Source organism: Bubalus kerabau, chromosome 5 (assembly GCF_029407905.1).
Source record: "Bubalus kerabau isolate K-KA32 ecotype Philippines breed swamp buffalo chromosome 5, PCC_UOA_SB_1v2, whole genome shotgun sequence".
Classification (NCBI taxonomy): domain Eukaryota; kingdom Metazoa; phylum Chordata; class Mammalia; order Artiodactyla; family Bovidae; genus Bubalus; species Bubalus kerabau.
In genome coordinates, this window is record NC_073628.1 from 134,615,136 (window position 1) to 134,641,852 (window position 26,717).

At 62.8% G+C, this 26,717-nt stretch overlaps 2 protein-coding genes across 2 annotated transcripts in view; both read right to left on the reverse strand.

Annotated features, from left to right (window-relative positions):
- The window catches only part of CACNA1S (calcium voltage-gated channel subunit alpha1 S), a 58,313-nt gene extending 35,653 nt beyond the window's left edge, over positions 1-22,660 (reverse strand). Inside the window, exons 1-7 of the mRNA XM_055583180.1 lie at positions 22,391-22,660; positions 20,896-21,001; positions 6,466-6,605; positions 4,225-4,367; positions 3,939-4,091; positions 3,345-3,550; positions 2,062-2,165 (exon numbers count right to left, since the gene is read on the reverse strand). Coding sequence (XP_055439155.1) covers positions 2,062-2,165; positions 3,345-3,550; positions 3,939-4,091; positions 4,225-4,367; positions 6,466-6,605; positions 20,896-21,001; positions 22,391-22,542 — 1,004 coding nt within the window. The 5' untranslated portion in view covers positions 22,543-22,660. The remainder of the gene's footprint in view (positions 1-2,061; positions 2,166-3,344; positions 3,551-3,938; positions 4,092-4,224; positions 4,368-6,465; positions 6,606-20,895; positions 21,002-22,390) is intronic.
- Positions 22,661-23,952: 1,292 nt separating this feature from the next.
- ASCL5 (achaete-scute family bHLH transcription factor 5) lies at positions 23,953-24,495 on the reverse strand. The gene has a single exon (XM_055583689.1). It carries the CDS (start codon positions 24,493-24,495, stop codon positions 23,953-23,955), a length of 543 nt encoding a protein of 180 aa, XP_055439664.1.
- Positions 24,496-26,717: the final 2,222 nt, after the last annotated feature.

Consider the following 26,717-nt stretch of genomic DNA (forward strand, 5'->3'; position numbering starts at 1 on the left):
CTTGGCCCCCCTCTATTGTTCCTTCTCATCCCATCTCATTTCTCCTGCTTCGTCTTGGGTGACCTTGGGCAGGGGTTAGTGGCATGACCATCCACTGCCTAACAGAACTGCCTGGACCCTCCCGAGACAGGCTGGGACCTGCGACCCTTTGCACACTGCTTGCACCTGGACACACCTCTCCTCCAGCAACAAGATACAAAGAAACTACATGGGACTAAAAATACCTGCATGCATGTGTAGCTGGGGCAAACTCTGGACCAAAAGATACAAAGACATAAAAAAAAAACCGCCCCTACTGCCATTTCTGGAGAGCCGGAGCAGCAGGTTACTGCACACGCCCCATATACTCAACACCACAAGGGCTGGGCACACCACCTTGGCACCGCCTGTGGCCCAGCCCCTGGACACACCAGGACGTTCATCCCACCCCAGGAACCAGCAAGGGAGGCTCTGGCTTGTTGCTGCCTCCTGCAGCTGGTGCAGGAGCCCCAGTGAAGTCTGGCCTGACTTCCTGGTCTGGCCCTAGTTAGTCTATACTGCCTGGGGGCCGAGAACTGCCTCGCATCACTGGTTTTCCCTGCAGCCCTGACCCTGTAGGCCGCCTGGATTTAGTTCTGCTTACAGACCTAGGGCTTCGGGGGCGGGGTGGGGGCTCCTGGGCCTCGAAGAAACCAGGGTGCAGCAGTGGGACGGGGGACCCGAGGGTCGGGGAAGGCTCCGGGCAGGGCGGGGGGCAGCCAGCCTGAGGGGCGGGGGGCAGCCAGCCTGAGGGTACCAGGGGGCAGCAGCCAGATGGGGGACCCGAGGGTCGGGGAAGGCTCCGGGCAGGGCGGGGGGCAGCCAGCCTGAGGGTCTGCTCACACCACCTGCGCCCTCACATTGCCGGGCAGGGTCCAAGAGGGGTTCTTGGCCACCTTGTGTCCCGGTCCGTTCTGGGCTCCTATGAAAGCTGTGGGTCCCTCCTCAGAACCATGGGGAAAATGCTCTATTTAGGAGCATTTCGGGCAGTGTTGTAAAGTGTTTCATTTGGAAACCAGAGCCTGACAACGGAACCAGTGGTATGAAAATGCAGTTGTTGAGACATAAAGAAATGGTGTTGAAATTACATATAAGACTCCAGGAGTTGGTGAAAGTCAGGGAAGCCTGGCCTGCTGCAGTCCGTGGGGTCACAAAGAGTCGGACATGACTTAGCAGCTGAACAAATGCTTCTTTAGTAATTCATTAACTGGCAATATCTAGCCTCAGTTCTAAAAACCGTCATAATTTCAAGGTAGTGATACTTGAAACACTGGGATCTGACAAGGGCTTCCTACTGGGATGAGTCACGGGCGGCGCTGTGACCACTTCATGAAAGGAAGTGTCGTTTCAGTTAGAGTCAATAAAAATGAAAGCAGGTCCTTCTTCTCCGAGTCCACAGACCCCCCAGTGCCAGGAGGGCAGCTCCTGGGGCTGGTGGTGGCCGCTTCCAGGCTGCCCGCTGCGGCTGCGGTGGAGCCTCACAGAGGAATGACCATGGGCGTGCAGCGCCCGTGGTGTGCGGGCCTCTGCTCTAAGTCCGTTATAGGAATGGACTCGTGCGTTCTCCCAACCAGCCTGTGAAGCAGGCCCTGACGTTATTCCTCTGTGACAGAGGTGGACCCTGAAGCACAGAGGGGTTAAGGAATTAGCAAAGGTCACACAGCCAGCGAGCAGCAGCACAAGGGTTTAAACTGGGGCCTCCTGCCCCAATCTGCGCGCTCAGCCCGGAGGCCATTCTTGGAGCTGAGCCTCAGACCTTGCACCTCCAGGGGCTGCAGGCCGGGATCTTGGGGGCTTCACGAGAGGGGCCAAAGGAAGCGAGGATGGAAGAAGGCTCAAGGAGGAGGGAGGGGGTGGAGAAAGGGGGGCTCTCCCTGCATCTTCGCTCTTCCTTGCTAGCGGGGAGCCTGCTCCCGGCTAAAGGGGACCCGGGGAGGAGTGGGCATTCTAAGTCACACCCCCTGCCCTCTTCCCTCTCTCCTTCCCTGCCCCCTTCTCCCCCTCCACCAACCGCCCCCCCCCCAGCTGCCTCTGGCCCCTCACCCGCTCAGGACGCCCAGCACCAGGTTGAGGATGAAGAAGGAGCCCAGCAGGATGAGGGTGACAAAGTAGATCCAGGGCCACTCGTTCCCGATGGCATCGTTCACCTGGTCCAGACACGGGTGTGAGTCCCCGGTGTGTGGGTCCAGGCCCTCCGCAAGCTGGCCCACTCGCGGCACCTGGCCATCCAGGTCCAGCCTGAAGATTCAGCACTGGGGCCTGGCTGACGGCTACCTGGCCGGCGGGACAGAGCCCTGCCTCCCTCCAACCGCCTGGCTCCCTGCCTGGACCCCGTCCTGCAGGCCGCCTCCAGTCTCCTTTCCAGCCAAGATTTCTCCGAGTAGAAACACTCTGAGCCTCGGCCTGCACTCAGCCAGCTCCTTCAGGAACCGCCTGTGGCTGCGATGAGTCCCCCGGCATCTCTGAGCCCTGTCCCAGCGCCTCCTGGACTGACAATGTGAGCTCACCCCTCATAGGCTGGTCACAGGCGAAACAACACGTGTGACAGTCCTCTGAAACGTTTAATAACCGGTTCCCATGATCTGAGCTCACGAGAGCCAGTCACACGAATGCTTCATGTTTGCAAAGCATTTGACAGCTCTACGACTGTCCCCCATGGGCAGCGTCACCCCGTGGCCAGGCTCCGGGGTTGGAGCCGGGGGGATTAGAGTTCAGTCTTGTCCGTGTCGCTCACTAGCCACCAGAGGCCAAATCACCAAACCTCTCTGAGCCTCAGTTTCCTTATCCAGAAAATGGGATCATGCCTTCCATTGCTGGAGGATCAGATAGCTCTGAGTAACACCAAATAATGAACCTTCTCAACAGGAGGACCACACACTGGGTTTGCATTGGCACTGTGGGGACCCAGTTAACAGACTCAGTAACCATCTAACTACCTGATTGTGGAGCCGGTATTTTTATTCTACAGCCGAGGGACCTGATATCCAATCGCCTTTTTATGGGAGAGCAGCCTTGCCCAGCAGTGAGGAGAGAGACTCGCAGGGCCCTTCCTCCCTCGGGAAATCTGAGATTCCTGGCCATGAGGGGTGAATCACTCACAGCCAGGCTTGGGGACAAGGCAGGAGCTGAGACAGAAGCCACCAAGCTCCTGGTTTCCACCCTCACTGCTCCTGGGGCTGCGGACACAGGTGGTACCCCAACCCCTCCCCCCAGGATGCTGGAGGGGAGGGGAGCAGCGGGCACTCCAGGGGCCAGGACTGGCAGGCCCACCAACGGCCCGAGCCCACGGGTCAGGGGATAGCCGGCGGGCTCGGGCCCAGACCCACCCAGTAGAGGACGTCGGTCCAGCCCTCCATGGTGATGCACTGGTACACGGTGAGCATGGAGAAGCCGAAGTTGTCGAAGTGGGTGATGCCGTGGTTGGGGCCGGGCCACCCGCCACGGCACTCGCTGCCGCTGATGGTGCAGGGGCGGCCGGAGCCCGTCCGGGCGCAGGGGGACGGCTTCTCGTTCTCCACCGTGGCCACGATGTCTGAGGGTGGGCGGCGAGAGCAGTGAGCCCCAGGCGGGAACGGGAGGGGGCGTCTCAACAAGACTGTGAAGTCGGGGGGACAGCCCAGCGGGAGCGTGCGGTGCAGACCGCAGGGAGGCTCCGGGGCGTGGGTAAGGATCCAGACACGGATCCACGGATATGGGTAGGCACGGCGGCGCCTTCGGGCAGCAGCTCCAGGCAGACCTCCCTGGAGGCGAGGCTTCTAGAGACCCCAGACTGCGAGGCACGCCGTGGATCACTTTGCAGAAGGAGGCGGCAGGGGCGGAGGTGTGGGCAGGGCCTCCCACCGGGACTCGAGAGCTCCCTCTGGGACACTGAGACAGAGCCCGCCCCCGCCCCCGCCCTGCGGCCCAGCCCCCCAGCGCACCAGTGCCGATGAAGTAGCAGGTCTTGTGCATCTTGCCCTTGAAGAGCTCGAGGCCGATGATGGCGTAGATGACCACCATGAAGAGCACCAGCAGGGCGATGTGGAAGAGCGGCAGCATGGCCTTGAAGATGGAGTTGAGGACCACCTGCAGGCCTGCGGGGCGGGGCGGGGGGCAGGACTCAGCTTCCCTCTGGCTCTCCAGGCCCTCCCCAGGACACCAAGCCTGCAGGGGCCCAGAACCGGGGCAGGGAGCAGGCCAAGGGAGGGGTAGGGCTGCGCCACCCACTGGGCACCCCGGACACCAGCCGGAGCGGGCGGAGCACGCGGAAGGCCCGCAGCGCCTTGACGTCCAGGCCCGCGCCTTTGCTGCTCATCGGGGCCGTGTTGCTCTGAATGAGGTTGACCTGCTCCAGGATCACGGTGAAGACCCTGCGGCGACAAAAGAGGGAGACGGGGCCCGCGGTCAGCTAGGCCTCTGCCTGGGGGCGGGGCCCTTGTCCCGTCTGGGGACCTGTAGGGAGGCAGGGCGGGGCAGATATGGGGCCCCACACCGGGGGCTGCTCTGGTGATGTCTGTCTGTCCGGGGAATTTTAGAAAAGCCCCCGCAGCCATGTTCAGGCTCAGTGAGACGAGCACTGGGCCCATCGGTGGTGTCCGCTCTGGCCCTGAAGCTGTGGGGGGAACTGCTGGTGTTGCAGCATCTGTGTCAGGCCTGGGGGCTGAGCTCACCCTGGGGCGGATGGGCAGTTCCAGCTGCCCACACCTAGGGGATGCGGAGGAGAAAGCCCAGGGCTGGCTCTCCTGCGGGCATTCCTCCTGCTGCCCGTCTGACAAAGGTCCGGACCCTCCTTCCTGCCCTCAGGTCACTCTGAGGTCCGTCTCAAGCCCTTCTGTATCCTGTTGACAGCTGCCCCTGGACCACACCACACGGGAGCGCGGCCTCCAGCTAGGAGTCCGTCCAGGGCAGAGGCTGACTCATAGAATCCCCCTCCTCTCCGTGTTCTGCCCAGAGCAGTATTGTACAATTGGTAAGTAAGCACCATGGTTTTTATTGACTTGAAGGGCAGCTTAGTGGTTAAGACAGCAGCCTCTGGAGTAAGTTGTGTTTGGTTCAGTCGCTCAGTCGTGTCTGACTCTGTGTGACCCCACGGACGGCAGCACTCCAGGCTCCCTGTCCTTCACTATCCCCTGGAGCCTACTCAGACTCATGTCCATCGAGTCAGTGATGCCGTCCCACCATCTCATCCTCTGACGAACTCTTTTCCTTCTACCCTTGGTCTTTCCCAGCATCAGGGACTTTTCCAGTGAGTTGTTTGTTGGCATCAGATGACCAAAATGCTGGAGCTTCAGCTTCAGCATCAGTCCTTCCAGTGAATATTCAGGGTTGATCTCCTTTAAGATTGACTGGTTTGATCTCCTTGCTGCCCAAGCAAGACCTTCAGGAGTCTTCTCCAACACCACAGTTGAAAGGCATCAATTCTTTGGCGTTCTGCCTTCTTTACGGTCCAGGTCTCACAACAGTACGTGCCCACTGGGAAGCCCTGTTATAGTTAGGCGGTGGCTGCTACATCTTATGTCATGGGCTTAGCCATGCTCCCCCCCACCCCACTCCCAGTTCATATGCTGAAACCCTAACTCCTGGGATCTCAGAATATGACTGTATTTGAAGACAGGACTCTAAAGAAGCAACTCAAGTGAAAAGGAGGCTGTTAGCGTGGGCTCTAATTGTCTGACTGGTGCCCTTAATACAAGAGGAAACGTGGGCACATGCCACCTGGGCACGCACCACAGGGGTGTGTGTGGATAGAGGAAGGACCACATGGGGATATAGCAAGAAGGTGGCCATCGGCAAGCCAGGAAGGGAGGCCTCAGGAGAAACCTGGCATCACCTTGACCTTGGACTTCCAGCCTCCAGAACAATCAGAACATAAATTTTGGGGTATCGGCCCCCGGTCTGTGGCATCGTGTCGTGGCGGCCCAAGCAGACTCGCGTGCCTCCTGCTCGGTCACTTAAGTCATGTCTGCCCCTTTGTGACCCCACGGACTGTCCACCAGGCGTGCACGAGGCTCCTCTGTCCATGAGACTCTCCAGCAAGAGTACTGGAGCGGCTTGTCACGTCCTCCTGCCCCAGGGGATCTTCCCAACCCAGGGACCGAACGCGCGTCTCGTGTCTCCTGCATTGGCAGGCGGGTTCTTGACCACCAGCGCCACCTGGGATGCCCAAGCAGACTCCTACAGGTTACCAAATGTCCGTTCTCGTGAACTCCAGTGACATGTGCTCCACACAGGTCCGTGGAGAGATGGTACCAAAGGCTGAGAAATTTATGAACGTCCAGAAACTGCTGGGCCCTGGAAGCAGGCACACGTTTCCAGCCGTGTGCGCAGAGAGCAAGCAGGCTGGCGGTGCCTGGCTGGGGAGGGTGTGACTTGCTGGCACCCCCACTGCCCCACCCCACTCACCGCTGCACCCGCCTCTGGGCCCTGGGGTCCCCGCCCGGCTCAGCCCCGCACCCCAGCCTCACTCACCCCAGGAAGACGATGATGAAGTCCAGCACGTTCCAGCCGCTGCGCAGGTAGGCATCCTGGTGGAACAGGAAGCCGTAGGCGATGATCTTCATGGCGGCCTCGATGGAGAAGACGATGAGGAAGAAGTATTCCAGCTTCTCCTGCGGGGTGAGGGGGTCACACCAGGCTCAGCCGCCTCGGGACTCCCGCCCCTGCTACCCTACCACCTGGGTCCCTCCCTCCTGCAGGGCCCCTCCCCAGGCACTGGGGCGGCCTCTGACATCCTCTGTTCCTCCTCCCACTCTGTCTTCTGAGTGTATCCCCAGCTGAAAAAGCCACACATGTTTCCATCTGGTTCCTTTCCTGCCTTACTCACTAAAATATAAACTACCGGGGGAGGCGGGGGAGGCGTTGATTTTTTGCTCTTTTATTTTTGGCCACGCTGCCTTGTGGAATCTTGGTTCAAGGACCAGAGACCAAAATGACGACCTTTGCATGCAAGCGCAGAGTCAACCACCAGACCACCAGGAAGTTCCTCTTTTTTCAAAAAACGACTCTACATCTCCAGGCTAGAACGGGACGAATGGATGAACAGTCTGGACAGCCCCCGGATGAAGGCCCCAGGTGGCTCCTGTGTGGGCATCTTCTCCCTCATCCCGAGGACTCAAGGGAGCAGGGTTGGAGAGCACTCACTAGGGTTCCGCAGGGGCCTTCCGGGCTGGTCAGAGTCTTCCCTTTCATCCACTTTCTGTGATCCCCTCCGCCCATCCCACGTGCCCACATCCAAAGCCGACAGGCACCACTTGGGGGCCCAAGCGCCGTCATGCAGGGTGGGGGCATTGCGGGCTCACTGCTGTGGAGGGGGCCCCGCAGTCCAGGGGCTAAGGCTCCTGGCTCAGCCCCCACCGCCCAGCCCCCGACTGAAGGGGGGCTCCTCCAGGCCTCTCCAGACCCCGCCCCACCCCCACCCTGCCCCAGTCACCCCTCCCTGTCCCCGGTCCAGGAGGCAGCTATTTCCAAAGTAGCAGCTCACCCTGTCAGGGCTCCAGGCTGACGCCACTGTCTTCTGAGCCAGGCTTCAGAGCTCTGTGCCCGCCCCCGCCCCGCGCCCCAGACAGGCTCTACCCCTGGACGGCCCTGCACGACCAGCCGCAGGAGCACAGAGCTCATCCTCCGGAGCCGACGCCCAAGGAGGCCTGAGCCCCAGCACCTACAGCTGTGTCCCCACGGGTCACCCGCCCCCGCCAGGCCAGCACCATTGCCACATTAGGGCCACACAGCTGGCGACCCAGACAGGGATTCACTTTACTTCCAAGAGGGTAGGCTTGGGAGGCAAGGTCCCCAACAGCTCATTCACACGGATCTGGTCTCAGAGACCTCCCCATTTAGTATTTAGAGAATTTTCCTAAAAGCACGGTTTCCCCTTCTATCCAGAGGGAGAAACTGAGGCACATATGGGCTAAGCCTGCTTTCCTTAACGGGCCCCTTATTTCTTTCACCAGCTTGTAAGCCCAAAGCTTTCTCCTTCCAGAAAACGGCACTGTAGGACTGGAATGCAAGGCTGCACCATCCTACTGAAGGGCTTGTGTAGGGCCTGTGCTTGAGCTAAGTAAGGCAGCCGGGAACTGGGGCCATCGCCCTGGGGGGCGGTCACTGTCCAGGGGCCATCCCACGGCTCCCTGCGAGGATGGGGGCGGCACAGCAGAGCTGAGGGGGATGGGGTTCCCGTCCCCTGCAGGGCAGGCCGCTGGGAGTCTGGCAGCCCGAGGGGGCAGAGAAGCAGTGAGTGAAGTCAAGTCAGCATTTAAACGCTCCAGCGGCTGCTGCCCCAGGGGCAGAAGTGGGCTTAGCGGAGGGAAAACAGGGCCCAGAATAGCTGCAGAGCTCACAGGCCAGGCAGCCGGCCGCACACTGGGGCGGCAGGGGGGGAGGGGGCGCCTGCACCTGCCCCTGCCCATCCTGCTTCCGCTTGGCCACCAGGGAGCTTGTCGAGGCCACGGGTCACTCAGGGTCCGCGGCTGTTAGCTCCGGCGCTACTCTGAAGCGCGTGGAGTTACGGAACTCTGCGTGGGCGCCCCAGGTACACGTGCATCCGCCGATGCAGGGGGCCGGGCCCCTTCCTTTGCCACAGGAACGGGGTCACGTGGAGTCACCGCAGCCCCCCGGCCCTGGCTCCCTCCCCGCTGCTCACTAAGCACCACCCTGGAGGCCGTCTGAAGGCCCCGGTGGCTTCCTGGGGAAGGCTTCCCCAGCCTTCCCGGAGCTCCCTGGCTGCCTGCTCCCCCCGCGCCCCCTTCCCTTAGGCCGTGCCTGTGTCCTCCTGCATAGCCCCGCTGGTTCTCACAGAGTCGTGGCCCATGGTCGTGTCCAGGGGTGGCCAGGGCTGGGCTCCATGTGTTCTGCCTCTGACCTGAATGCCCCTCCCCAGATCCCGCTCCTCCACACGGTCCAGCTCAGCCGATGGCACCAACGTGCTGAGTGGGACTCCCACCTGGCTCTCTGTGGATGCCTCCCACTGCTCTGCCCTGGGCCCCAGTACCCACCACGTCCAAACCTTTCTGCACCCTAACGTTTTCTGATCCACCTGCCCCCAAACTCACACAACCTGTGCCCCCATGCCTCCCAGGCCCATATGACAACCGGACACCCCCCATGTGACATCCAGGCCCCTGGATCTCCCGCCGCCCCCGCCGCTATACCTGCATCCCCGGGCCCCTCAGCCCAGCAGACCTCGCACCCACCAACAGCCCTCTGAGCTCCCAGGGCGAGCTCTTCCCGTGTGTCCCGCCATCCCCGCAAACACGGGGCCACTCTTCAGCACCCCTCCCCCAGCTGCAGCCCCAAGACCACACGAGAGGTCCCGAAGCTTGGGGCTGCCTGTGGTTTCTCTGCCGCCAGACAGAAGAGGCAGTGGTCCCCATCAGCAATAGGATTGGGGAACGGGCAAAGGTCACCTTAGGCGGTGTCTCTGAGTCTCTGCTGGTGGGGGGTAAGGGGAGGTTTCATGGCGGGGCTCCACCCCCACCCCCACACCAGGTTCAGGCTCCCCCGAAACCCTGCTGAAGGCGCCGGGCCTCAGGGCTTCTGCCCTTGCTGTTGCCCTGCCGGGATTGTCCTTCCGAGAGAGCCCCACGAAGGCACCCTTCTCTCTCTCGGACCCCAGGTCCAGCGTTATCACTAGGGCCCAGGACCCCTCCTTCCCTCCCCCTGCTGTCTTCATCCCAAACTTGGGGTGTTTGTCAGCAGCCGACCCCGCTTGCCACGCCCTGTCTCGTCCTTCCTGACTGTCCGCCCGCCTCACTGTATAGCCCGGAGCCGCTGCCTCGTCCCCTGCGTCCGGCACCGGCGGCCGCGTGGGTGTCTGTGGGCATCGGTCCCCGCCTGCGGTGGGCACCGTGCAAGCCCCAGAAGCGGCCTTTGGGAACCGTCAGAGCAACATGCGCAACCCCCAGGCACGCGGGCGGGTCACAGGCCACGGCGGGCTCGCGGAAGCCACGCGGTGAGCCCCGGGGCCAGCCCGCGCAGCTCGGTGCCGGCGAGGTCCGCAGGGGAGAAGCGCCCATCAGATCACGGAGGACAGGACGCGCCAGCCACAGACAGCTCTGGCCTCACAGGTCGTCCGCAAAGCTCCATGCCGGAGCACGTGGGACCGCCTGGCACACAGTAGGGCCTCAAGGAACATTTGCTGAATGAATACAGAGCAGAAAACCCCATCTCTGATGCCACACGCCTCAGCGGCCTCGCCATCTCCGTTTCTGACAGGGGACGCTGGACCCCAGGCTCTGACACCCACGCAGGGAGACAGTGCCCACCCCAGAGCCCTGGCACTGCCCGAGTGAGCACCACGAGCCTGTCTGACCGGGAGCTGAGACCAGCTACCTGCAACACGTGCTGAGTCACTCCAGTCACGTCCGACTCTGTGCGACCCCGTGGACTGCAGCCCGCAAGGCTCCTCTGTTCATGGGATTCTCCAGGCAGGAGCACTGGAGCAGGCTGCCGTGCCCTCCTCCAGGGCATCTTTCTGACCCAGGGGTCTAACCTGGCTTTCCGGTATCACAGGCAGATTCTTTACCACTGAGCCCCCAGAGAAACCCCTGCAAGGAAGGCCTTAACTAGCAAACGTCCCTCCACAGACAGGCCGCTCACTGAGGTCCCAGGGCCAGTGTAGGCTGGAGGTGGGCCTGCTCTGTGACCCTGACTCACCTGCTCCTGGTGGCATTGGAGCTAGACCCTCCGAAGCCCTGGGCTGAGAACAGCGGGGCTCAGACCACACCCCATCCTGCTCCTGCCTCTGTCTCCAAGAGTCAGCCATCCTGGCCCGACTCTCCATGCCCCGAGGCCCTGGGCTCCGTGGGGAGATGGGGGCAGGACAGGCCTCCCTCCGGAGGTCTGTGGGCCTCAGTCCCCCTGTCTGACCACATTGGGGCCTTCAGGACAGCAGGCCTGGACCCCAGCATCCCTGACACCAGAGGCCCCTTGAGGGCTCCGGGCCCTACAGGGCCCACAGAAAGGCCCTGCAGGCTGGTCCGGGACAGGGTGATGGAGCCAGGAAGCTCCAGTCACAGTTCCGAAGGCGGCGGGTCCTCCCCAACCCCCAGGCCTGAGGCTCCTGCCTTACTGCCCAGGCTCTGTGACCCATTCAGACACAAATCTTGCTGGGGTGGGTGTGGAGCATTCCACTTTTCCAGTCACAGTTCACTGTTAGGAGCGTCTGTGTCAACAGGCCGGAGCGGGTTTGGCTGAGAGAAGGAGCCTGTGTGCAGGGGGCGCCAGTGGGGTCTCACGGCAGCGCTCAGAGCAGACCCACGGGTGCTGCCGCTCCAAGATGCTCCCCACCCCGGCTCCTCCCCGGTCTGCTCCCCAAGCAGACCCTGGGCCCGCTGCCCCGGGAGACGTAGGGGGCAGGTCGGGAGGTTTGTCTCCTAAAGCCCCCCACCCCGGTGTATGGGAGGGCTTGAAGTGGGGGGCCGTCTCCCCAGCAAAACAGAGCCTCAGCCCAGGGTTTGGAGGTTCGAGGGCCTGCTTCCTCACAGCACCCTGAGCTGCGGCAGGGTCTGAGGGCACCAGGGGACCCTCAAGACAGCAGGGGCAGCCCTGCCAAGGACTCCTGCTTCCTGAACTGCCCGCTGGGACAGCAGACAGCGGCCTGGGGAACCACGTGTCTAGAACGCTGTGGCCGCGAGGGCGGACAGGGCCGCCGGCCAGCACTCCCAGGCACTACCTAAGACCGGGGCCAGGCCGTGGAGTGAGTGAGCGGAGACCAAGCGTGGTCCAGTTCTGCCCATCCCGGAGGGGTGGGGATAGGGCCCAGGCAGAGCCAGCTTCTGGGAGCAAAGGGGGCACCTCTTGGGCACCCCTACTCTGCAGCTTTTCCTGCGCAGACGTGAGGGAGATGGGGGCGAGGGGGCGAGGGGGCGAGGGGGCGAGGCCCCGGCCCGCCTGCCCTGGCTCAGCCCCAGGCCTCCCGGGGAGCTGGCCTGCGGACTGAGGCACCACTGCCTGGGAATGCAGGCCCTGGGGTGTGTCTGCAAGACCCCTCAGCCTCCAGGCTGGGAGGAGGGCCCACTGGCGGGAGAGCAGTGGCTGCATTCATCCTGACGCGCCCTCCCGGCATGGACGCGGCCTGAGCCCACCCCCCCTTGGCCTCCACTTCCCTTCCCAGGAGGAGAGCCAGCTCCTGTGGGGCCCACGCTGGGTGCGGGGTCAGGAGTGTGTCCAGAGGAGGGTGGCAGGGCTGAGGGCCACAGGGGGAGCCCGTTCACCTGGTGGGGCAAGAAAGCGAGGCACCCATGTTGTGGGAAGGAGACGGGGCCTGGGCTGGCGAGCTGACAGGCGCACTGGTTCACTGAGCTCATGCGCCAGGCCCTGGTGTGGTCACACACACACACACACACACACGCGCACACTCACACGCGCACACTCACACGTGCGCACACTCACACGTGCACACAGACACGCTCACAAACACATGCATGCACGCATGTACACATGTGTACACACATGTACGCACATGCACACAGACTCACACACACACACACACGTCATCCTCACAGGGGCCTGGAAGGGCAGCACTCCCACCCCCACTGAACAGATGAGGAAACCAAAGCACAGAGGGGTTAAGTAATTTCTCCAGGTCACACAGCAGCCGACTGGCAGGGCTGTGATGAGAACCCAGGCCCCGTGACCTCAACCACCACGTCATGCTGGGAGGGGAGAAAATTCACACGGGGACCCCCGGGGGGCTCGTCAGATCCCATCCTCTGCCCTCCAGGCCTGGGTTCCTCAGGGCTTGGCGGTGGGCTGGGAACACAGGGAAGGGACAGAGAGGGGAGGCGACAGCCACCTCCTCAGCCACCCCCGTGTGGCCGCACAGACACGCTCCCCCGATAGTTCTGGAGGATGGGGACCCCCTCCCCCGGCTGGGGCTCACAGACTGCAGGGAGCTGTGTCCGAGCCAGACCAGGGCAGGGGTGGCAGGCTCTGCGGCTGCCTGAGGCCTGGGCTCCGCTGGGCCCCCCGGGGCCGACCAGCTTGGGCCAGGTGTGCAGGGCAGCTCCAACTCTGTCCACCCACCCTCTCGGTGCCCATGCAGCACCTGGGCTGACGGGGGCACAAAGGAGCGTGGGGAATTCTGAGTCCCCCAGCAGGAGAGGGCAGGCATTTCGCCAGACCCCTGAGCAGTGGCCTGGGCTTGGACCCCTGTGCCTGGCTGGCTCAGGGTCTCTGACAGGCAAGGCCAGTGTGGGCCACTTCCTGGGGAGGTGGGGCGAGCCGAGCGGCAGTGGGCGCATTCCAGACCCTATAAAAAGACACGGCAACCTGAGCCTAGGAATGTTAGGGGCCGGCCGGCCGGCAGGCGTGTGGCGGGGGTGGGGAGGGCCGGCCCCTTAGCCCCCTGGCCGCCCCAAGCCAGCCTGACCAGTGTCAGCAAACCCTCCAGACCTCGGAAATCAGCACCAGGCCCTTGCTGGGACCTCTGCTAGCAGGCCTGGCCGAGGGGTCTGCGGGGGCCTCCGCCCCACCTCTCCTGCGGGTGGGCGGCTCTGGGTCGGCAGGAGGGGGCAGTCCTGTGCACTGGGGGAGGCAGAGCAGACCCCCGGCCTCTGCCCTGTAGACGTGAGCGGCACGCTCAGGACACATGCCCGGGACACACACCCAGGACACACCTGGGACACACGCCCGGGACACACGCCCAGGACACGCACTCAGGACACATGCCTAGGATGCACACTTACACACACTCAGGACATATGCCCAGAATGCACGCTTACACACGCTCAGGACATATGCCCAGGACGCACGCTCACACACGCTCAGGACATATGCCCAGGATGCACGCTTACACATGCTGAGGACACATGCCCAGGACGCACGCTTACACATGCTGAGGACACACGCCTGGGACACATGCCTGTGACACACTTGGGACACACGCCCGGGACACACGCTCAGGACACACGCTTACACACGCTCAGGACACATGCCCAGGACGCACACTCAGGACACACGCTTACACACACTCAGGACACATGCCCAGGACGCACACTTACACACGCTCAGGACACATGCCCAGGACGCACGCTTACACACGCTCAGGACACATGCCCAGGACACACGCTTACACACGCTCAGGACACATGCCCAGGACGCACACTCAGGACACACGCTTACACACACTCAGGACACATGCCCAGGACGCACACTTACACACGCTCAGGACACATGCCCAGGACGCACGCTTACACACGCTCAGGACACATGCCCAGGACACACGCTTACACACGCTCAGGACACATGCCTAGGACGCACACTCAGGACACACGCTTACACACGCTCAGGACACATGCCCAGGACGCACGCTTACACACGCTCAGGACACATGCCCAGGACGCACGCTTACACACGCTCGGGACACACACCCAGGACGCACGCTTACACATGCTCGGGACACATGCCCAGGGCGCACGCTTACACACGCTCGGGACACATGCCCAGGACGCACGCTTACACATGCTGAGGACACAAGCCTGGGACACACGCCTGGGATATGCGCCCGGGACACACGGTCAGGACACATGCCTAGGACACATGCTTACACACACCCAGGACACACCCGGGACACACGCCCGGGACACACACTCAGGACACATGCCCAGGACGCACGCTTACACATGCTCAGGACACATGCCCAGGACGCACACTTACACACGCTCAGGACACATGCCCAGGATGCACACTTACACACGCTCAGGACACATGCCCAGGACGCACGCTTACACATGCTGAGGACACAAGCCTGGGACACATGCCTGGGATATGCACCCGGGACACACGCTCAGGACACATGCCTAGGACACATGCTTACACACGCCCAGGACACACCTGGGACACACGCCCGGGACACACACTCAGGACACATGCCTAGGATGCACACTTACACACACTCAGGACATATGCCCAGGATGCACGCTTACACACGCTCAGGACCTATGCCCAGGACGCACGCTTACACATGCTGAGGACACACGCCTGGGACACACGCCTGGGATACACGCCCGGGACACACGCTCAGGACACATGCCTAGGGCACATGCTTACACACGCCCAGGACACACACCCAGGACACACCTGGGACACACGCCCGGGACACACACTCAGGACACATGCCCAGGACGCATGCTTGCACATGCTCAGGACACACGTTCCTGCCAGTCTCTAGACTGTTACCGAGAGCCCCTCCCCTTCCTACCCTGGAAACCACTGGCCTGGGGCTGTCCCTCTGACTCTCAGGATTCTGCCCAGTAGGAGCACAGATTCCTGCCTGATAGAGACCGTCCCTGATGGACGCGCCCTGTAGGACTCCGGCCTGCTGCGTGTCTCATCCGGCAACCCTAGTCGGTCATTTTTTCTCCAGGATCATAGATTTCTGTTTCTCGAATTTACTTTGAACCAGCTGTACTCTGCTTGTTGGTTGCTATGCATTGAATCAACCTATGACCTGTGTTCCTTCTCTGTTTTAATCAGAGTCATGTCTTTACTCTCTGCTTGCGGGCACAGTGACAGATAAGCAGCTAAAGCAATGTTCCTAGCCTGTCCCAGAACTGGTCACTCTGGCCACTGCCGCCATTGTTTTTCCATGTGGGTCCCCTCGGTCTGGCCCCGGCTGCATGGAGACGCTCCCAAAGGTTTCCTTTCATTAATTCAGTCGGGAGTCCCCCCGGGGCAGGGCCCCTTCAGGCTTCACGGAGCAGGTGAGCCTTAGAGCGGCAGAGCTGACCTCCTGGGGTCCTGGGCTGCGGCCTTGTTGGGCTTCCACGCCCCTGCACCGGCCCCAGGGTGGCTCAGGGTCTTTTCCGTCCTCCTGCTTCCCTGACACACGCTGGCCCTGTGTGGCTGGTGTCCACAGCCTGCACGAGGCTGGGGGAACCCTGACACAGTCAGTGTGGGTCAGTCCTGAAGACATGAAGCAGCCTGCCGCCCTCTGGGGGCCGTGGATGCGGGGCTGGGTCTCTGAGCATCCTCCCTGGCCTGCGTGGCAGTAACTCCACAGGCTAGAGGGTCCTGAGGCCCCGGAACTGCTGCCCTGGACGCCCCTCCTCCAGCCCCGCCCAGGACCACTCCCCGGGGAAGCAGAGACCTGCGTCCCCTTCTGATGAGGAGGGAGCCGCACGCAGTGCCCAGTCCAGGGTCCAGGTTTGCCTGCAGAGCCCCCTGGACAGGCACTGTGCCTCAGTTTACTCGCCTATAGAACTGTGCTGTCCCGTGGGGCCCTGGCGGGCATTCAGGGGGACGAGGCCCTGAGTGTGTCAAAGCAGTGCCCGGCACAGGGCAGGTGCCCAACAGGTGACAACCAAGACGAAGATGCTGATCATGGCGTTCGGCCGAAGGAGGGGGTGGAGGCCAGAAAAGCCGTCCAGGTAAGTCAGTTGGAAGGAGAGGAAAAGGGTTAAAGAGGTTGGACACAGATGGTGGGTGGGGTGAAGAGGAAGATTTTGTCTGAGATAATCCTTTGGTCATTGCTACGAGTTGTATCCTTTGAGTCCAGAGCAACCCAGGGTCCCTGTGACCAGGGCTTTGTGGCTGGGAAGCCCCTACAGGGGTACTGAGACTCAGCACGATAAAGGCTCCTGTGCGATAGACGAGGTAGCACAGCCTACAAGGGCTTGACTCACGCAGAACCTTCTCGGAAGTTTACGGTGCTAACCCCTTTTACAGGTGAGGGTGCAGAGAAGCAAAGCAACTCACCTGAGATCACACAGCTGCAGCCCCAGGGCCCCCTCTCTGAGCCACCATCTGCGTCTCCAGCCTGGCTGAGGCAGGGCCCACGTCCCCCCTGCTGGCTGGGACACCGTCATGGTGGCCGGGACATGGGCACCGATCCCGCCTTCATGGATCTCTGCCATAGTGTCTCCCCAGGCCTCCTGGCTGTCTCTGGGCCTCGGCTTCCCCAGCTGCTCTGACCCAGGGCTTCCCCCTGACGAACTGTCACGGGTGTCTCCAGCTCAGCCCGTCAGCCTGGATGAGAGCTGGTGGGTGGAGCCGGAGTGGCTCCTGGAGGGGCCCCGGCCTCCTGGGGTTGGGGGCTTGTTCCCAGAGCAGGCGTCAGGGCTCCCCTCCTGAGCAAGGGGCCAGCTGCCCGGGGCCGCACAAGGACCGCCCCCACCAGCCTGCAGTCACCCAGAGTCGGGGAGCCTCTGTGGTCCAGGGCTCCAACCCGCACGTCCAAGGGCCTAAGGGCTCGGGCCGCACCTGCAGGGCCGGGGGTGGACCTGGCTGTCCCCTCCCCCAGGAACACCTGCAAAACTACCGCCTGCTCATCGCCCTCCCTGAAACCCCCGCCTCCCCCCCACACACTCCGTCCCACGCGCATCAGGCGCCAGGTCCATGGAGCCCACCTCCTAACCAACCCCCGCACGGTCTCCAAGGCCTCTGTTCACCAGACACAGCGTTGCTGCCCCACCCCCACCCCACTTTCCGAGGTGCCTGAGAGCCACTCTGACCCCAGCTCACGTCTCCACCTCGTGCCCCCCGCACTATGTCTGCGTGGCCCCCCTCCCTGCAGGCCTGGGGGTCCTTGCAGCCCTGGTGCCCCACTGGACCGCTCCGGGACTGGCACGCCCAGGGACGGGGCGTGTGCAGGCCTGGCCCAGGACCAGCGCCATTGAAGGTGCTGGGACGCCTTCCTGCCACTGCGCTCCCCCTGGCAGCCTCTCCTGGTCGGGGGCTATGGCCTGTTTAATGTTGGCGGGTGCAGACCTGCCCAGGCACCCCTACCCAATGACCCAGCTGCGCCCCGGCCTGAGCTGGGTGTGGAACTGGGTGTTGCCCTGCACACAGGCCCACTGCCTCCGCCCGAGGGGGACAGGCCTCCCCCAGGGGTATGCTGAGTGCCGGAGGGGTGGGGGCGGGACTGTGCAGAGCACCGCTGACCGGGCTGTGGCACAGGCAGCCCCGACTGGGGACAGCTGTCCGGACACGCCACACGGCGCATGGGCACAGACCTGACCCTCCCAGGACCTCGGGCAGGTCCTGCCAGGGGCCCAGGGCCCCAGCGGGCAGGGCCTGAGCTGAGAGTCTGTCCTTCAAGGCAGGGAAGGCGGGGAGGTGGCAGAAGGCGGGACCATGAGCAAGCCACTGCCCCCAGTTCCCGGCCCGTGCACCTGCCCCTGCTGGGCCCTGCTTACAAAACACAGAAACGAGATGGTGAAAGATTCACTGCCACCATGACTGCAGAGCGGCGTCCCGAGCACGGGTCCCGCCGAGCAGGCCACACTCCGGGACTCCGGCTCTGCCCTCCCGGCCCAGGCCAGACCTGCCACCCTCTGGGGCCTCTCTGACCCCATGGCTCACAAAGGTTTTCCTCAAGGACAGATGCTCGTGCCCCCTGACCCTGCACTCTCCTGTCCTTTCAATGCTTGTTTGATGGACTGGACTGATCTCTGTGCAGACGGGAACTCTGGTTCACAAGGCCAACCCCCGTGGTGCTGGGGACGTAACACACACTTGACAAATGTTTGTTAAATGAACAACAGAGTGAACGGTGGTCCGGACGCCTCCCTTCTCCCAACCGTGGCTCTGCTGGATGGCTGGGGGTGCGGGACGGGAGTTCTCAGGCCTTCCTCAGGTTCTTGTAAGGCAGCCAATTGTGGGAAGAAGAGAAAAAGGCCCCCGATGCCTCCCCGTTGCTCTGCCCACCCTCACTTCCCTCTCGCTGGTTTTTGGGATGATGAACATGTAACAGACAAGGGGAGGCGGGAGGCCTCAGTGGTGAGCCGGCCGTGTGACCGTCAGCGTCCCCCCCCTCTCGGGCCATCACAGCCGGGGTCCCTCACAGACGAGCGACAGCCCGTCCAGCTCCGACCCTCGCCGTGGCGGTGGCTGTCTGGGAAGGCTTCCCGCGTGGTCCTGCCTGGGGGTCCTCCTCGTCTCTACAGACTCTGTCACTCAGCCCACAGCACCCTCTAGACTTGGGGGGCTGCTTTGTTTCAAGATGGAAAGCAATGTGCCCGCTAAGATCTCTGACGCTCTCTGGAGGATGGAGCGCCTTTTCAAAGCCGTTAACCTCTTAGGGAGTTGAAATGGAACTGACACCCCCAGACACGAACCCCTGAAGGGCGGAGTGGACACAGGGCATACAGAAGGGACCCATCCCAGGACCCAGGGCTTCGAGAAGCGCCTCCTCACACCTGCCTTCACCACGTCGGATCCCACTCTCTGCATTTTTCCAGTTATAGCCAAGCACACTCTTAGATTCCCAGCTTCTCCCCAACCCAAGATAGATGGATCCCATGGAAAGCAGCGCCATGCAGAGGCAGAAACAACGCTGCCCTTCCAGGCCCTGGATGCATGCGGCCAGCTTCCTCCTGCCCTCCCTGCAGAGTTAGTGCCCAAAAAGTCTGCTGAAATGAGGGGGTGCACCGCCCTGTCCCCCGGGAGCCTGGGTGGTAGATGCCCAGGGCCACGGCCTCCAGGGGCTTTCCCGGGGTGTCCGGCTTGTTGCCGCATTGGCGGCACAGCGATCCAGTCAAGTCTGAAAGTCAGAGCCTGAGTCTGAGACTCTGGGAAGACGGACATGTGGGGGGACCCTGGGCAGAGTACCCAGACCCCCGAGTCTCAGCTTCCTTGCCTCATAATGGGTCTAATGCCTTCACGGGGGAGTAAAAGAGACAATAATGCAAAATTCTGCATTTAGCACAGAACTGGGCGTCTAATAAGCGCTTGGGCGATGTCGGGCATCTGACTATGATCTGGTTTTCAGGTAAGTCCGTCTTTTATCCTCTCCAAGCCTCAGTTTTCTCATCACAAACAGGCTGAGGCGGGAGGAGCAGGACAGCCTGACCCTGGAAAACCCCCTCCAGCTGCGGCACTCCCTGGCCCGTGGACGTGTTGTGGGTGCTGGGCCGAAGGGAGCGTGGTGCTGACACGAGCTCCCCCGGAAAAGCAAGCTCCGCAGAAGCGCGTTTCTTCTGAGTCACACCCAGGGAAGGGAGATGAGCATTCAGCCCCTGGCCTCACTAAGCCTCAGTTTCTGCATCTGTCAAACGGGCCTGGCTTAGGGGCTGTGGTGTGGAGGACACGGCCACTCTCCCACGGCGCTCAGCGGTAAGCCCAACAGCCACAGGAGTGGAGCCAGAGCCAAGGTCACCTCCAAAGCTGACTGAGGCCCTTTGTAACCTTTGCCAAAGCCCCCTGATCATCACTAACAAGCTTCCTGACTCAAAATTAGGCCAAAACGCTGAGCCCCATGCTCAGCCTGTAGCACCCTAACCAATCGTGCATGCGTGCAAGCTAAGTTGATTCAGTCGTATCCGACTCTTTGTGACCCCACGGACTGTAGCCCACCAGGCTCCTCTGTCCATGGGATTCTCCAGGCAAGATACTAGAGCAGGCTGCCATGCCCTCCTCCAGGGGAGCTTCCCAACCCAGGAATGAACCCGTGTCCCTTACGCCTCTTGCTTTGGCAGTGGATTTTTTTACCCCTAGTGCCACCTGGGAAGTCCACCGTAACCAATCACCTAACAGCAACCTTCCAGCAGGAATTTTCTTTGTCTTGAGGCTATAAAAATTGGCTCCTAAACCAGGAAAGCGCTGCCTCTCTCAGGTCTGTTAGGAGGTCGGCCGGCTGAGCTCGCAGCGCCCCCGTTTTCTTTGATCTTTGTTCTTAGCAAACTCATTCCCTTCTGAAATGCTCTCGAGTCTGGACATTCCTTTCCGGCCCGCGCTTGGACTGCCTCAGCACTTAGCACGGAGCTGGCACGGCGGGTACTTCTCAGTGCTGCCTGCTGCTATGACGGAATCCAGCCCAGCCAGGTTTCCCTGCGGAGCTCAGAGCCGCTCAGCCCACCCTGCAGGTCTCGGGGACGGGTCTCTATCCTCCTGGGGGGGTGCGGGGTGAAGCTCCAGCATCCCCCACCGGGCAGTGGGCCGGCAGGGGAAGGACCACCCTCTTACCAGGCCGAGGTTCAGTCTGTTGTTGTCGTCCTCCGGCATGGGCAGGTACACGGCCAGGGCCACGCAGTTGGCAAAGATGGTGAGTAAGATGATGGTCTCGAAGGGTCTGGGGCGGAGTTAAGGAGAGAGTGAGGCGCGGGACTTGCGGGTGGAGCAGAGAGTGCGCTGGGGGTCTCTGTGGACACCAAGGCCCAGCGACGGGCCCACATCACACTTCTGCTCCTGGCTGGGGTGCGGGCGGGGACCCTCCTCCAACAGGGGCTTGACTGAGACATTCAGGGACCTCGAGGCGCTGGCTTCCGTCTGGGACTACTCAGTTCCAACGCTCAGGGAGTCTTGAGTCCCATCTCAGTCCCTACACCTCCCCCCTCGCCCTGTCCCCCACCCCTCTGTCCCCTCGAAGGTGCTACAGTCAGACAGTCCTCGGGGCCTCGGAGGAGCATCCAGGGAGGCTGGGCTGCCGCGAGCCGGGCGAGGCCCCCAGGGCGGGATGGGGAGCGGCTGTGCGCCCTGAAACCTTGCTTCTGCGGCCTGAGCAGGGGAGACTGCCCTGAGGCAGCCGCACACCCAGGTCCCAGTGTCCCTGCACGGGGCGAGCCAGCCAGTCTCCAGAGGGCACCCACAGGCTCCCTGGACTTGCTGGCGAGCAGTAGGGGCCCTGGGGGAGGCCACCAGGGGAGGTGGGGGTGGCGGAGACTGAGGGGTGAAGGTGGAGGAGCGGAGCTGTGCGTGAGTGGACGGCGGGGGTGCGCCCTGTGTCCACAGCTCACGGGAAGGCCCCGTGCCCTTCCCAGCCACCTTCCTCGGGTTTGACGCGAGGTGGCCTCAGGGCAGAGACCTGGAGAGGCACTGAGAGACAGGCAAGAGAGGCCCCCGGCTCCCCAGATGGAGTGGGCAGGGGGCCCAGGGTGGGCACAGCAGTGTGGGGCAGGCCAGGTCCCACCAGGCGCCCTGGCTCTGGGTTTCCTGCCCCTGCAGCTCCTTCACTCTCTTTCTTCTAGGCAACAGCTGGTGGGAGCCCGGTCTTCCAAAGCCCCTCAGAAATATTCCAAATATTCCCAGCCAGCGCACTCAGCACCCCCATGACAACGGCCTTCCCTCTGCCCTCATATCTGTCCCCCTGGCCCAGCAAGCTGGGTGTTTTCATCATTCTTCCTCCCGGAGCTGATGCCAGCGTGGAGGGGGTCACATTCCTGTGCCCAGGACATGCGGCCCAGCTGGGCCTGATATCCACACAGAGCTCGGTGCCCACCCCACCAGCCTCCCAGCCAGCCTGCCGGCCTCCGCCACCCTGTCCCATGTCAGGGCCTCCACGCCTTCCAGCACCTTCCAGAGGCGGCCTCGGGGCCCTGTGCCTCGCCCCCAGCCCCCTGTGCCTGCACCAGGGCTGCCTTCCCAAAGGCCGCCGGCTGTACCCCCAGGCCCCGGTGCCCGGCCTCCAGAGCCTGTGATCGCTGAGCCCCCTCCTCCTCTCCGCGCGGCCCCTGAAGGATACTTCCACTCGACGATGCTGATGCAGGCTTTCCGCACGGGGTTCTGGAGGGTCAAGCAGAACAAGGCCCGGGGCGGCCTGGGCAGGACCTCCGGGACGGGCTTCTTGGCCTGCTTCCTCCGCAGGCCCTCGTCCTGGGCCGGGGCCGGCTCCATGGCTCCTGCGGCCTCGGCCTGTCCTGCTCCCCTACCGCTGTCCTCTCCTCCCCGCGTCCCAGCGCCCCCGCCTCCCGGACTGGGCGGCTGAGCTGGGGCGCCTGCCCTGCTGAGCCAGCTGGGCTGGGCGGGATCACTCTCCCTGCTCCGGGGGTAAAATTAGCCTCCCCTGGCTCCCCACTGGCCAGCCCCGGGCTCCACAGCCAGGCAGCTGTCACCTCTCCCCGGCCCAGCCGGCGGCATCCCGGTATGTCCCCAAGGAGGCAGGGGGAGGGTCACATGCGGGCCCAGGCTGGAGTAGCGGACAGAGAGCTCAGGAAGTGATCTGGAGCCCCCAGCATCACTGAGCCTACTGAGGGGCCACCGACACCAGCTCCTGGGTTTCAAGATTAGTCCCCCTCCCCGCCCCAAGACACGGTCCGGAAAAGATGCTGGGTGGCCCGGCTCAGTAGGAGTCCACAGCCCTCCCTGCCATCTTGACCCACTCTCACCCCCACACCCCCAAGACCCTCCAATCTCACCCCCACACCCCGGGGCTCCTGGGTGTGCACACCTTTGTTCCCCACCCCACCCCACTGCCCCTAACTGTGCAAGGGGCAGGTGTCTGCCCCTGGGACTCTGCCCCTGGAAGGTACTGAGCTCTGCGTGAATGTCAGCTGAATGCATAAGCGAACAGAACACCCCACACACCCCACAGGCAAGTGCTCTGAGTGGAAGGAGACTGGGTCGCCAGGGAAAAGAGGTGGACAATGACCCGGAACCACAGAGCCCAGCGTCTTTATTTAGCCCCTTGGTGCAAACACAGCACATACACCCACGCAGCCCACATGCCACAGAGCACAGGATGAGGGGAAGAGGTCCCCTCCTGAACTGGGAAAGGAAAAGGCCACACTGCGGGCTGGGGGCTGGGAGCCTTGGGTCCTCCTGAAAGGAAGCCAGGGAGCAGAATGGACCACATGTCCTCCCCCTCCACCCTCACCCCAGGCTGGGTGCAAGCTGCCTGGCCTGCAGCTCACCCTCTGGGTGTCCCTGGGAGGCGGGCTGGCAAGCTCCCAAAGAGACGCTGGTGTCTGAGGCCATCTCCTGGAGAGTCCAGGCGAGGCCAGCCCATCAAAGCAGGCTTGCCTTCTGGGCTGCGCCTGTGGCCCCGGGGTTACAGATCAGGGCCTCAGTGGCCGGGTACACACCGGAACCTGGGCTTAGACCTGTTCCCGCGCGGGGCTGAGGCCAAGCCGGAGCCCGACCCCGGGGTGGCCTCTCTCGTGCCCCGTGTCCGCCGGCTGTAAGGGCCGGGGCCGGGGTGGCGCTGGCGTAGGGAGGATGTGGCGGACCCCGGAGCATTGGACGGCGGGGACCCCGGGGACCCGGAGCCCCCCCCCCGCCCCCCGAGCCTGGGCAGCCCCAGCCTGCTCAGTGGCTGCACTCCTCCGACTCGAAGAAGGGCGAGGAGGAGCCGCAGGAGGGCTCGGCCGAGTCGGGCGCCAGGGAGGGCGCCGCCCGGGGCTCGCGGGGCGCGACGCCGTCGGGGGCGGCGCTCAGCAGCTCCTGCAGGTGCTTGATGTAGCGGATGGCGGCGCGCAGGGTCTCCACCTTGCTGAGCCGCTTCTCAGCCAGGGCGCCGGGCAGGTGGCCGCGGAGGCGCGCGTAGCCCTCGTTGACGCAGCGGACGCGCTGGCGCTCGCGTTCATTGCGCTTCTGGATGAAGGCGGGCTCGAAAGGGTAGTCGCAGGCGCCCAGGGCGCCGGGGAAGGGCGCTCCCGGGAAGGCGGCCGCGTAGGCGTCGCAGTAGGGCGGCCCGGCGGCGCCCGGGTAGAGCAGGAAGGGCACGGCGCCCAGGGGCTCGGCGCCGGCCGGGGGCGCCGGCCGCGGAGGGGGCCCGATGCCCAGCGGCAGGCACCCGGGGGCCGCCGCGGGCCGGCGGGCCGCCAGCGCCCGGCAGAAGTCGTCGTTCATGGTGCCGCGCGGAGCCGGACCGAGCGAGCCCCGAGTCGCCCCGGCTCGGGGTCTGCGCGCCCTGCGCGCGGGGCGAGTCACATCGCCGGCAGCGGCTCGGGGCGCACGGACTGCTCAGCGCTTATTTCCGCTCTCGGGGGAGGCTCCGAGGTCCCCCTAAGGCGCGCCATCGCGGCGGACTGGGCGGCCGCGCAGAGGCGGGATCCCAGGCCGGGCGCGCGCCTTCCCAGGGGCGCAACTCTGTGGCTCCGGCGGCCCCGCGCTGGGCTCTTGGTCCTCGCCGCCTTCGGGGACCCTGGCCTGCTGCTTGGAGTGCGCCGCGCCGCAGAGGCTCCCGGGGAACCGTCTCTAAAGAGGAGAGTGAACATGTCAGTTAGAAAAGGGCTTTCTTTGGGGGCTCCTTTGTGTCCCCCCTCACCCCCGCGACCCTCCAAGGCGATTGTAAGCATCAGGAGCGGAGGCGGTGGGCTGCTGAAGACACTCGCGGAGCAGGGTTTGGACCCCCGCTCACCCCTTCTTGCTGGGGTGACCTCTCTGAGCCACGGTTTCCAGTAGGGAGAGATTTAAAACATCCTTCCCAGGAGAATAACGCGGTATGACGACCAAGTAGGAAAAGAAATACACCCGAAGATACCTCCTCCAGGGCCTGCCTTATAAAAGTGCCCGGGGATGTCCTCTCCGTTGAGAGTGAGGGGCACGTCTCCTCACTCGCACCTGCGGGGCCCCCGCCTGGGGGAGGGTTGGGGAGCTGGGGGGAGGGGGCGTGTGCGGGCTCCGGCCCCCTGGGTTTGTCCCTCCTGCCTCTGAGTGCGCAGAGCCTGGCGGCGCAGTCTGCACAGGTAAGTGTTTGTTAAATAACTGACCGGGTGGATGAGACAGGAAGCTGGGCTGGTCGCAGGACTGTTACACACAGCCTTTCCCAGACTCCGGGTGCTGTTGCTTTAGAAATGATTGGCCTGGGCTGCGTTCAGGGGCTACCAACCCCTCCCCAGCCCCCTCACCCGCGGTTATCAGATCCCACTCTGTCACCCGCCCTCTCCCTGTGTGTCTGCGTGCCCCACCGGTACCCTCTGCCCCGTCACATGCTCTGCTATCGTGCCTTCCCCACTGGAGACCTCAGGGTCCTGCCACCCCCGGGGGCAGTTATGGGGCAGCAGGGGCCAGAAGCCGGGCCAGGCCTTCCGTGTGACAGAGGGCCGCCTCTGTCCCCAGCCGGGGACACGGCTCAGACCCCCGAGAGGTCCCTGCACCTTCTCATCACTCCCTCCTCCAGCTCCCAGGCTGGGCCCTGCTAGCTCCGCCCTCTGCAGAGGGGCACTGGGGAGTCAACAGTCCCCTAAGCACCTGCTCTTGAAAGAGTGTGTGAGGCTTGGGGACAAAACCACACGCCCCTTCCCCGCTCCATGGCCTCCAAGGGACCCCCTTGGGAGGGAAGTTTCCTTCAAGGGATGGTTCCAGATAATCTCTTTCAAACGGCCCCTTCGCTCCATCAGGACCAGTCTCCCCTGACACTCTGCCTGCTCCTGACCTCACCCCTCAGCTGACACAGACCCAGCCAGTAGTGGCCCCTCTGCTTCCCAGTCCTGCCTGTGCTGACTGTCTGAATTCTCCAGCCCCCGACATGGGCTTTCGAGGCTGTGCGCTCTGAATCTCAGCCAGACAGTAAGCTGCCAGAGGGCAGGTTTTCTCTCATTCTTCGGCAGTGCCCCTCAGTCCCTTGCCAGTGCTGGGCATGGAAAGGGTGCTCAGAATTATTTGCAATCAGTCCTCTTGTTTTGATCCAGACTGTCCTCTCCCGTGTAATCCCTGCCTATTCAATTTATTTGAATATAATTTGGTAGAGGTCAGAAATCTATTTACATCTAGTGAGTTTGAATAAATATAACTGAGTGTCTGTGTCGATTCAGTGTTCAGCACCTAGTCACTTTCTTTACATGCTGTTTACATTGTTTATAAGATAGTCGCTGAAGCAAGAAACCTCACAGCTTGACCATGTGTTTCTTGAACCAGGTCTCTCTTTCCTGTTAGACAAGGACTGATAATGTGGCTATAAAGACCTATAAAGAAAGCTGAGCCCCGAAGAATTGATGCTCTTGAACTGTGGTGTTGGAGAAGACTCTTGAGAGTCCTTTGGACTGCAAGGAGATCCAACCAGTCCATCGTAAAGGAAATCAGTCATGAATATTCATTGGAAGGACTGATGTTGAAGCTGAAACTCCAAT